Source organism: Pleurodeles waltl, chromosome 7 (assembly GCF_031143425.1).
Source record: "Pleurodeles waltl isolate 20211129_DDA chromosome 7, aPleWal1.hap1.20221129, whole genome shotgun sequence".
Classification (NCBI taxonomy): Eukaryota; Metazoa; Chordata; class Amphibia; order Caudata; family Salamandridae; genus Pleurodeles; species Pleurodeles waltl.
This window is the reverse complement of record NC_090446.1, coordinates 1,138,492,508-1,138,505,227: the sequence shown is the minus strand read 5'-3', so window position 1 is coordinate 1,138,505,227 and position 12,720 is coordinate 1,138,492,508. Positions and strand designations below refer to the sequence as shown.

Here is a 12,720-nt window from a genome sequence, read left to right as displayed (position 1 = left end):
CTGTGGCACCGCACTCAATGCTACTGCACTCTAGACTACTATAGCCTGCAACACTCTGCGCCAGTGCACTGTACATAAGTCCACTCTACTCTATGCCATTACAGCTTATGCCTCGTTACGCCACTCTACACTGACACTCTCTGCCACTTGACTGTACAGCACTCTACACCACTCTTTGCCATTCCACTCTCTGACACTCCACACCCTTCTCCTCCACACCACTAACTTTTAGCCACGCTGATCAGCAGACACTCTAGTGTACAATATGGCTTAAACACATTGCCAAAGCCAAAAGCGCTTGCATAGGCAAGACCTATTGGCTTTGCTAGTTCTTGTTTTAACTATATCCAGAGTGTACTACACTCCTCACAAATTGTGTGCATAAAAGCTGAAAGCATATGGTCGCTGTGCCAGATGTGGCACACTAGAGGCCAACTTCTTACATCTTCTGTGGCAAGGCCCAGAGTTAACTGAATACTGGTCTGAAGTGGGTGACTTCCTCATACATCTCATTGAAGAAAACATAATGTCAACTCCCTCGTGGAATATACGAAAAATGTACTCTGCGGCGCTTTACATTGTTGTCCGTGCTATCCGCCAAGAGGCGGATGCTTTGTGTGTGGAGTGGAAACTGTAGACCTCAGAACGCACGACAGGCTGAGGGACGTCACATTGCAACAACAGTTAGAACTTTAGAGTTCCACAAACCCCCCAACTCAACGTCCCACAGATATCTAATACCTCCTGCCACCGACCCTTAAATCACAATATTGATAGCATTCAGGCTGACTGAGGTGGGGAGCTATGCAGGAGGGAGCTGTACGTGTGCCTGCATGTTAGGCGTTGATTAGAAGCCTTGAACACGGGGCGGACCATAGTGCTGAGAAGAGAGCTACCAATAGGCACACTGTGAGAGTTATTTTGAATGCGGTACTATTTTAATATCACTGAGCTCTGTGTATAATATACTGCTGAGCTGTGGCTGTTTGAGGTGGTTTAACTGAATGCATAAATAAATAAAAGAAGGATACTTAAATGTGACTAGCATGGCTACTTATTTTTAGCTGCTGTGGTGTGAAGTACAGTGGGGGGAAGCATAGTACACATTTTGAGGTGTTAAGGAGCACATCTCCTGGTTTGTGATCCCTGTGATCTTTGACTTTTGGGTCCTTATTGTGAGTTTTTATTTATTGAAGGGAGGTTTATGTAGTGAGTCGGGTTTTAGGCATTTTCAAAATATTTAGCAGTTTATTTTGGGAGGGAGTTTCAGCATTTGAAAATCTGAACTTTGAATGTGTTTCAGCTGCATGTGCTCTGTTACCGCTCTTTCGTTGAGAAAGTGGGTGGTGATTGGCAGAAGCTGTCTTTGTGGTAGAGAACCCATGAGCTAGGTGGTATGGAAGAGCGAATCCATGACCTGACTGTGGTCATCTGTCTCTGGATGAAACTGGTCATAACGTTGCTGCAGTCAGATATTTCGAGTCAGGTCAAACTATATTTTGACTTCAGTCTGCCTTGAGGTGAGGCTGGCTACCAATTAACCGCGGCCAATTGTCTTTAGGGGAGACTGGCCGTTATATGGTTGTTGTCACATCTGTGGATGAGACCATTCATGGTACAGCTGAGGGCACCTGCCTGAAGGTGAGGCCGTGGGATTGTAAATTCTTGGTGCCACTAATCTCTGCGTGAGAAAGTCCATGGGGTGGCTGCTGGGGGCAGGGATGACCATTATGTCTGTGTAATCTCTTCTTGTTCATTCCTCTATGTGGTTGATATTGTGCAGTGCTATCTTGTGGGTAGTGTGGCTCTATGCTGCAGTTATCAAGGACAATTAGAGTTGAATTGATATTTGATCGAAATGGTCAGTGCTGACGTGGTACTTTTGTTCCTTCAGTCACAGCCTTCAGAAGAGAACATTCAAAACCCTGGATTTCTACAGGAAGCACCAAGATAACATGACTCCAGCTGGTCTGGCCTTTTTCCAATGTCAGTGGGAGGAGTCTGTAACCCACGTATACCACCAGATGTTAAGTAAGGATGCTAAAAAGGAACTATGGGATTGGATTAAAAGGGTGCACACAAATAAATATCCTATTGTAAGAATAAGGGAGTGGGTGTGATAAGGAAGCATATTATTGGAGGAATGGGGAAATGGAGCTTAGTGAGGAGGCTAAAAATCAGGCGGGAGGGGCGGTGAATAAGAAAGTATGAGAGTGAAGAAAGTGAGAAAAGGCAAGGTAAGAACATTGCATGGGTTTGAGGGAAAAAAAGAAGAAATGCATGCTTGCTAAAAATGCATAAATTGTTAGAATGGAAAAAGGGACCTAAGGAATTTTAAAAAATCGTAGGCTTTGGGATAACCGATGGAGGTCTTTATAATATATAGCACATTAATTCCCTGTTTAATCAAATTAATTCCTGTTTAATCACTATTTAGAAACAAAGTATCTACTGGCTGATATGTGCAAAAATGATCACCTATAGAGTCTTTTGTGTGTAGTGCATGCTTGGAAATGAGCCTTTTGTCTTCTCTTCCCCTCAGATATGAAGGAGCCAATCTTTGAGTTTGAGCACCCACCTGTCTATCACCCGCCTCAAGTCAAGTTTCCCCATGGTCAGCCACTGAGATACCTTGACCGGTACCGGGATAGCGAAGAGCCTACATATGGCATCTACTGATTAGGAACCTAACTCGATCAGAAGAGGAACAGCCTACCAGAGAGCAAGACCCTCCTGAAATACACACCAGCAGACCTGGAGAGGGGATCGTGGTGCCGCTAGGATAAATGGGTATGAGGGCAGAGACAAAGGGGACGGACGCCATGGCAGACTTCTCAGTGCAGAAGTGAACTACATACATCAGAATAATTTATTTGCTAGAAACTGCCATTTTATGTACCCAAAAGACCCAAGTTTGATGTATGACTTCATGTACCCAACTTTCCCGACACCCTGGAAGAAAAAGTTCCAACTACATACGAATAGTGACTTCCAGCTTTTTGTCAGATATTTTATAATGCTGACTCTCTTCTGCCCAAATCTTGAAAACATCTGCAGAACAAGATGAGGTACAGCCCTTTTTTTTTTTTTGTTAAAGCTGCGATGTTTCAGTGACCCACATGCTGAGTGGAGTTTTGATACTGTACATGTACCCAAAGCGAGCTATACCAGGGAACTGGAGTTTGTTTGAACAGAAATTCCAATCACCCACGCCCCTTCTTTTGTGAATAAATAGTTCTATTAATTGGGGTTCCTAGACCTTCATGAAATGTTTAGTCTTTTCAGGGCAAAGCTTCAAGGGATCGTCGTTTGTTTTGTATTTATTTATTACTGAGTAGAATATGGTGGGTTATCAGTAATAAAGGAAGTGATAATTATCTCAGTGCAATATCCATACTGATGGTTTGGGTGTTTCACTGAAGCTTATACTGGCTTCTTGATGATTTTATTTTGTTAGTGCAGAGGTATAGCTGCCCCCCATTTCTCTGATGGGAGCTCTTCACACAGATGTAGTCCTCTCGAAAAGACTGAAAAGGCCCTTTGGAGGTGGAAGGAAAGGGTCGCCATTGAGCGGGTGGGATGGTTTCCTCTGTAAGTTTCATTCTTGTATAATCTATTATATTAGTTTTACATCTGTTTATTTTTTCAATAGAACTGTGAGGTCTGTTTTGGGTTGGGTGTATGGCAATGCAAGCACTGATGGCATTCTTTGTCCTCCAGATACCCAGGAAAAGCAAGAACTCCCTTTTGTTCATCCTGCAGACACTGGCCATTCCTAATACGAATGCAGATTCCTGCTAAGTTTAAGTAATAAATGCTTAATAGCAGTGCTCAAAGTAGGCCATATCCTGCCAGGGTCGGGCCTGGTAATGTAAAAAATTGATCTTGAACAAGGAAGTTATGGGACACTTCATTTCAGTCATTCTCTAGCTGGAGGAGAAAAAGCATATCTTCCTGCCCTCCCTGCTATTGCTGCAACATAATGTCCCAGACATTATGTTTGTTACACGGACTAAATGACGGGTGGCTATTGTTGTTTACCATTGGTTATCCAGGACACAAAGCATGTCATTTCAACTGAACAGCTAATGTGGAGCCACTTACTTTTAAACATATCTTGTCAAATGCTTTTGTTTCAAATCCCTGTATCTGAAGTTTTTTCAAAATATTTATTTACGATTTTCTGCAATATACAACAACAAAACGTGCAACAGTTATCATATCAAACCATTTGTTGACCAGAAGTATAAACATTATGGTAACATATTCCCGTGAAACAAAACTACAGTCCGTCTGTAGTCACATATCCAGGCCACACATTTACTGATGTAACTAGTTATGACACGCATGAGTCTTCGTAATACATCCTTAGGCATTGCCCCCTATGCACTTCAGGTAAATTAGGTCATGTGGCATGATTTGAGGAACCATCATGTGCATTTTAATTCACAGTGTAATTGTGCTATTGTTCACCCTCAGGCTCTCCGTCTCCTTGCCAATTAACTAGGTTTGATATGGTCCCCAGTAACTTTTTGGGCGATTCTGCAGTGGGATTAACTCGTTATAAGCATCTATCTGGGTGTTGCCATATGTCATATCAGCATGCCATTCTTTTAAGGTAGGTAGTGGGCCATGATCCCATTTTATAGCAACTTTCGCAAGGAAAATGCCCATAGCCACCAGATGCCTAACTCCCTTTTCCACGTCCCTGTCATAGCCAAGGATTTGAAATCGTGGTGTGACCACCAGTTGGACTCCTACTATGTCTGCCAGCTCTGCAAAAATACAGACCCAGAACCATTGGACCCCAGGGCAGATCCATGCCATGTGAAGAAAGCCCACCTCCCCCTCGCAACATCTTGGATAGTCGGCTGTAGTGTGTAGTCCGTATTTAAACAGTCTAATGGGTATATAGTATACCAGATTTATATATTTGAAATGAATGAATCTGTGTCTCCCATTAAGAGATATGGAAAGGGTCATGGAGCAGCAGTACCACCATTGGGTATCTGTTAAAACTATGTTTAGGTCCCTTTGCATTTCCAATCTTTGTTACTCCTGGTCTGCGTGCCTCCTGGGTGTATGGATGTAGCCTGGCTACTAATTTGCTGTGCGTATCCTATCTCTGTGTAGAGTGCTAGCATGTCAGGCGGTTCTAGCAACTCTTCTCCCAGGAGATCACACGTAGCATGCTGTGCTCTGCAATATTGATATTGCATACGTGGCATAGGTTCCTCCACTTGTTTTATAATTGATTCCCAAGATCGCATCACACCCCCATGAAAAAGATCTCCCAAATTTTAAATGCCTAGTTTATGAAGTGCTGCTATTGCTCCTTTGTCCCGGCCTAGTGGAACCCAAGCACACCATTCATATTTTTATGTGAGGCGAGTATAGTAAAGGAAGTGCCTGTTTAGTCATGAGACTATACGATGCATTTGTAGTGCTGTTCAGAGAGTTAAATACACCATGACATTGTTTTGGGGACAGGAATATTTGATAAGGCAGAGGGATAGGGTGCTGACATGTCTCGCTGTACATATGTGTGGCAAGTCGGGAAGACAGTGGAGCCAAGAATATGCAGACATTGAATGTGCTGCCCTGTAATAAGCCTCCAAATTTGGGACGTTAAGTCCCCCCTTTGTCATTTGACAATGTTAGCACCTGCCACTGAACTCTGGGTTGTTTTCCCACCCATGTCATTCGGACCAGAAGTGACCATAGATTGGAAAACACGGATCATGGCAGTAACATGGGAATATTCTAAAAAAGGAACCGAAACCTTGGGCGTACCACCGTTTTAATAATGGCAATACGTCCTACTAGGGAGAGCTGAGCTTAACTCAACGTTCTACTGTTTCGATTAGTTTTTGCATAGCTCTTCCTTAATTATCGGACATGACAATTGCAGGGTTTTTTGTGAGTTTGTATTCCCAAGTAACGTACTGTCTGTTTCCCATTTAAGGGGAAAGTCGAATGGTATTCGAGTCATGACCGGGGTCAAAGGGAACACTTTAGACTTGTCCAAATTAATCCTCAAATCTGAGAGACCGCCAAACCACGTGACCGCACGGAGCACGGGTGTTAGTTTATGAAATGGGTCTCGATATATGACAAGGTGTCATCTGTGTAAGTGGACAATATTAAGTTGTAGCCTGGGAAGTGAACACACCTATGACTATGGTATTTGCGCAAAGCACATTTCAGTGGCTCTGAAAAGAACGCATATAGCAAGGACAATAGTGGGCAGCCTTGCCTAATGCCCCAGGTAATTGATATTGAATCGGAGATGCCCCCATTGATTCTCACTCGAGCAGTTGGAGTGGCATAAAGGGTCTGTACCAGTTGGAAAAATACCTCAATAACCCCTATGCTGCAAAGCACCTCAATCATGAAGACCCATTCAACATAGTCAAATTCCTTTTAGGCATCTAGGAAAACAGCCACCGCCTGCACTGCAGGGTCTATCTGCTGTACAGTGCCAAATAAGGTTCTGAGATTCATTGTGAGGCTACTGCCTGGAATGAATCCTCCTTATTCCGAATATATATCGAGTTAATGGTGCCTGGTTTGTGGCCAGTCAATGCAGCGACCCCTGGAAGATGGCTGACAGAGCTGCCTGTGCTAGGATTTGACATGTTCACCTGTAGATTACAAAAAACATCTGTGACAGCGCTTGAGAGTACAAAATTCCCAGCTGTAAGACACAGGTGCTAGGAATGATTTTGCATGTTACTGTGCCTTCTACCACACAGATTCATCAAACTTGTTGTAACCTGCCTCTGCCCCTTTAACTCTGGTGTAACGTATGGAGTTATTGGGCATCATGTGGAAATGTGGGTGTCCAGGGCAACCGTGGATCAGTTGGATAGTAGCTGATTCAGAGGTGGCTGTGTAACCTGTGGTAGATGTGATTAAAGAGAGTTGATACAATCTCCAAATGTTGGTGGTTTCTCTTAACACTGCTGACGAGTTAGCGCATCCACCATCGAACCCTGTGTACACACAATCCGTATTTCCAAATAATTTTGAAAATGGAGTTGGTCTCGACATTTCTCACATTTTTGAAGATATAACCAGCAGTGAGCAAATTGAGGCACTCAAAGGGCCTAATTACAACTTTATATGGCACTTCCTACCACAGTAGTTAGCACTCAAATTGCTAAATGTAGCCCTTACCCATGCACAAACAGTTAGTGGCACAAGAATTCGGATGCCATGTGTTTGAAGAAACCCACAAGACTAGCGTGCGTTGCATCAGGCAATAACCCACATGTGCGCACTCTGACATCTGTGTCACAAGAAGACTAGAATATGATTGGCATAAGTAGCTACATGTGAGTTAAATGCTCATGTAGAACGTCAGCAGCATTGTTTGAAGCAGGCTATCAACATTATAGACAGCATTAAACATACATCCAGCTGGGTCAAGGATATGCGTGATACCTCCACAGTTGTTTCCACTCCCAGTGTTTCAGAAGTAACTGAGTTAGACCATGAGTGTAAATATTGTGATCGTTATCTCAGGACAGTGCAAAAAGTAAAAGTAAAAGAGAAGTCTAAATCAATTCGGGGTCACAAAGGATTCTAAACTCAAATGCTACAAGTGTGGCAGTCCAAACCACGTCTACCCAAATTGCTATGACAGAAATGCCAATTGTAGAAACTGGAAAAAGGGGGCATTTCACATGGGTTTGCAAAAATGCCAAGGTGAACTGTGTTGCAACGGGCCCGGCCGTCTATCAACATGAAATACAACATGTGCCATGCCCAAATGTGATGATGTCATTGGTGAAAAGATTGTGCCTGTCTTAGCGGACTCATGATCTCAGTTTACCTTCATAGGTGACAAGAATTGGGCCCAAATATTCGGTAAAGTGGCTATCACCATATGTTCACCTGACATCAATACAATAGGCTATGGTGAGCAAAGAATTGATCTGGTAGGTTACACCATTCTGACAATAAATTTCAAAGGTAGGGAGACCATTGGTAAGGTGTATGTGGCCAAACAGAACAATCTGCAAGGATTGCGCCACCAGAGACATCTAGGGATTGCTCTAAATCCAACTTCATCTAATCAGGTTATGCTAGTATCACACATCAGTGACTATGCCAGCATTGTGGAGAAGTTCCATTAAGTTTTCAAAGATGATTTGGGCTTGCTGAAGGGATTCAAGCTTAAGATCATCTTATGCTTGAATCCCACTTTTCATTCATTAAATTAGTAAACTAATCAAGTCTTTCTCTGCAGCCTTATCACCTGATGTTATACCAACCTGAACAATCATTAACACATCCTTGCAAGTGAGTAGTTACTCAGCAAACTAAAAATTTCCTTCATTAAATATACACATTAAGCAAAGACATAAACCACCAGGCCCAGCAATCAGTTCTAACATTGAGTATGTTTCTTCTCAGTACTAAGGCTCTCCCACACGCCCCTCTTCACTTCTGTGGTTCAGAGGCAAAGCCACTCCCATGCTAGGCCTCACTCGCAGCTTCACCAGGGCACCTCCAGGCTAACACTCGGCAACACTAGCATGCCACACGTAGCCACATTAACATACCTCACTTCTGACCTTGTGTGCCCATTACTATTCCAGTACTGCAGCCCACATACAACTCTGTCAGTGCACCTCAACCCTAACCTGCAGCGCTCCATTATTCCAATACCCGGAATTACAGGGTACTCCTTTTTCATTCCCCACCCACTGCCTTTCTGTCATTCCAGCACTGGGCCGGGACACAGCTCTGCCTATACCCTTAGTCCTGATCTGAAGCACCGAATATTACTGTATTGCTGTTCTGCAGTGCCCCTGCTGTTCCACACTCTGACTTTTGTTGAGGAAGTGGAGGAGCCAATTAAATCCATTCTTACCTGCCACCTTTATTTGGGAGGGTCTGTTTCACCTATCTCACTCCGTTCTTTCCTTTACTCTGTTTACTGTAAATGTTTTCTTTCTCCCCCACTTTTCTCTTTTCAGCTCTAAAAATCCACACATTAACAGTTTTGTTTTGTCTTTGAACTGTTTATTTCTACTCCTCTCCCTTTTTTTTATTTCTCTCTTCCTCTTCCTACCTCCTCTTTCAAACTCGTAAAAACTTGGTTCTTTACTTCCGTGTTTCGTACCTCTTTTTTCTTCATCAGGCGTTCATTCTTTCACTTTTTTCGCTTCCCTTCTTTCTTTGTCTTTTTTTTTTATTTGCTCTTTCCTTTGGCTCAGTATGAGTCCCTTCACTGTTTCTGTTTTTTTTTTGTAGATCTTTCTTCCTTCCTTTCTCTGGTGTTTTTCTTATCTTTAACTGTCAATTCACGTTTTACTATAAAACACTATTTTTCCCATTTGTATGTTGTAGGGAGTTGGCTCTATATATACTATTTCAAAGTAAGAAATAGTATGCACAGAGTCCAAGGGTTCCCCTTAGAGGTAAGATAGTGGCAAAAGTAGATAATTCTAATGCTCTATTTTGTGGTAGTGTGGTCGAGGAGTAGGCTTATCAGAGGGTAGTGTTAAGCATTTGTTGTACACACACAGGCAATAAATGAGGAACACACACTCAAAGATTTACTCCAGGCCAATAGGTTTTTATATTGAAAAAGATCTTTTTTTAGTTTATTTTAAGAACCACAGGTTCAAGATTTGCAGTAAACACATTCAATTCACTTAGATACTTTAGGAACTTTGAATAAAAGCAAAATTATATGCAGTCTTTGTAAAAATGGCAATGAGCTATTTTCAAAGTGGACACAGTGCAAAAATCAACAGTTCCTGGGGGAGGTAAGTAAAGGTTAGATTAGGAGGCAAGTAAAACACTTACAAGTCTCAGTTCTGGGGCATAGACAGCCCACCACTGGGGGTTCAAGGCAACCCTAAAGTTACCACACCAGCAGTTCAGGGCTGGTCAGGTGCAGAGGTCAAAGTGGTGGCCAAAACCCATAGGCCCCTATGGAGAACAGGGGTGCTCCGGTTCCAGTCTGCCAGCAGGTAAGTACCTGCGTCCTTGGGCAGACCAGGGGGGGTTTGTAGAGCACTGGGGGTAGAAAACAATGGAGGAACCCGGGGTTGTCACTCTAGCGGTGCAGGCAGGCACAGGGGGGGCTTCTTGGGTTAGCCACTACCTGAGCTAGGCAGAGGGTAGCCTGGGAGTCACTCCTGCGATGAAGTTCGGTTCTTTCTGGTCCTGGGGGCTGCGGTGCAGTGTTGGTTCCAGGCGTCGGGTCCCTTGTTACTGGCAGTCGTGGTCAGGGGGAGCCTCTGGATTCTCTCTGTAGGCGTCGCTGTGGGGGCTCAGGGGGGTCGTCTCTGGTTACTCACAGGCTCGCAGTCGCCAGGGAGTCCTCCCTGAGGTGTTGATTCTCTGAATCTCGAGCCGAGGGCGTTGGGTGCAGAGTGTGAAGTCTCACGCTTCCGGCGGGAAACGTGCAGTCTTGGAAAGTTGCTTCTTTGTTGCAAAGAAGTAGCTGGTTTTGAACAGGGCTGCTGTTCACGGGAGTTTCTTGGTCCTTTAGCCCAGGGCAGTCCTCTGAGGCTTCCGAGGTCGCTGATCCCTGTCGGATGCATTGCTGGTTGCAGGTTTTCGAAGTTGGAGACAGGCCGGTAGGGCTGGGGCCAAAGCAGTTGTCATCTTCCTCCTTCTCTGCAGGCTTGTAGGTCAGCAGTCCTCCTTGTTTCTTCAGGTTGCAGGAATCTGATTTTCTGGGATCTGGGGTGCCCCTAAATACTGAATTTAGGGGTGTGTTTAGGTCTGGGAGGGCAGTAGCCAATGGCTACTGTTCTTGAAGGTGGCTACACCCTCTTTGTGCCTCCTCCCTGTGGGGAGGGGGGCACATCCCTAATCCTATTGGGGGAATCCTCGTAACTCAAGATGGAGGATTTCTAAAGGCAGGGGTCACCTCCGCTCAGGACACCTTAGGGGCTGTCCTGACTGGTGTGTGACTCCTCCTTGTTTTTCTCATTATCTCCTCCAGCCTTGCCGCCAAAAGTGGGGGCAGTGGCCAGGGGGGCGGACATCTCCACTAGCTGGGATGCCCTGGGATACTGTAACAAAAGGGGTGAGCCCTTAATGCTCACCGCCAGGTGTTACAGTACCTGCAGGGCGAGGTGAGAAGCACCTCCACCCAGTACAGGCTTTGTTCCTGGCCACAGAGTGACAAAGGCACTCTCTCCATGTGGCCAGCAACATGTCTGGTGTGTGGCAGGCTGGCAGAAACTGGTCAGCCTACACTAGAAGTCGAATTGGTATTCAGGGGGCATCTCTAAGATGCCCTCTGGATGTATGTTACAATAAATTGCACAGTGGCATCAGTGTGCATTTATTGTGCTGAGAAGTTTGATACCAAACTTCCCAGATTTCAGTGTAGCCATTATAGAACTGTGGAGTTCGTATTTGACAAACTCCCAGACCATATACTCTTATGGCTACCCTGCACTTACAATGTGTAAGGTTTTGCTTAGACACTGTAGGGGCATAGTGCTCATGCACATATGCCCTCACCTGTGGTATAGTGTACCCTGCCTTAGGGCTGTAAGGCCTGCTAGAGGGGTGACTTACCTATGCCACAGGCAGTGTGAGGTTGGCATGGCACTCTGAGGGGAATGACATGTCGACTTAATCTTTTTCTCCCCACCAGCACACACAAGCTGAGAGGCAGTGTGCATGTGCTGAGTGAGGGGTCCCCAGGGTGGCATAAGACATGCTGCAGCCCTTAGAGACCTTCCCTGGCATCAGGGCCCTTGGTACCAGGGTTACCAGTTACAAGGGACTTACCTGAGTGCCAGGCTTGTGCCAATTGTGGAGACAAAGGTACAGTTTAGAGAAAGAACACTGGTGCTGGGGCCTGGTTAGCAGGGTCCCAGCACACTTTCAATCAAAAGTTAGCATCAGCAAAGGCAAAAAGTTAGGGGGTAACCATGCCAAGGAGGCATTTCCTTACATATGTGGAAGCCACAAGTTACTTGTCGGGACCCGAAGTGTCAAGGTGGTTGTTCCATTCTGTGTCTGTGGCAAATGTGTCAGTACATACATGCCCTGGTTCTTTCGCTGCTTGTTTTTCTCACCATCTCTCTTTTTTTCTCTAATGTTCATTTCTCTCTTTCTTTTCACACTTCTTTCATTATTTTCTCTTTATCTTTCGTTTGCTAGCTTCCAACCCTTTTTTCTTTTGTCTTACACATTTGCTCTATTTCTTCTCTTAGCTGTTTTCATTTTTTCATTCCTTCTTTTCCTTCTTTCATTTCTTTGTGACTGCCTTCTCTTTCTTCATTTTGTCTGTTGTATTCCTTTCACTTCTCTTTTTCTGACCCATCTGCTTTCTCTCCTGAGGCCTAGTTATCAATGGCCTAGTTATCAATGGAGCAGGTGTAGTGGCACTGGGGCCCAGAGACCCACGGACCTCAACTCAACTCTAATTACTGCTCTCTTTTCCTACCGAAATTCCAGTCAACCATTTTTCTTTCTTACTCCAGGGCTCATGACACTGTTACTATGCCACTTGTCCTCTCCATCTTTATCCTGACACTCCCTTTCATTTCACCCTCCAATCCATCCAAAATGATATTTTTGTTATGATGTTTTGTTCATTGCACTCTAATGACAAAAGTTTATTTCTGATAAAGGTTTATATGATAATTTTATATGTTTAAGATAGAGGAAAAAGGTAAATAGAATTACTTTAGTTAAATGCTGGGCCACTGGAATTATATTGCAGGAAAAGAT

At 44.3% G+C, this 12,720-nt stretch overlaps 1 protein-coding gene across 1 annotated transcript in view; it reads left to right on the top strand.

Moving 5' to 3' along the window:
* Positions 1-3,426, top strand: part of MRPL38 (mitochondrial ribosomal protein L38) — a 111,351-nt gene extending 107,925 nt beyond the window's left edge. The window contains exons 8-9 of the mRNA XM_069200192.1: positions 1,895-2,031; positions 2,543-3,426. Coding sequence (XP_069056293.1) covers positions 1,895-2,031; positions 2,543-2,679 — 274 coding nt within the window. The 3' untranslated portion in view covers positions 2,680-3,426. The remainder of the gene's footprint in view (positions 1-1,894; positions 2,032-2,542) is intronic.
* The last annotated feature ends 9,294 nt before the right edge of the window (positions 3,427-12,720 follow it).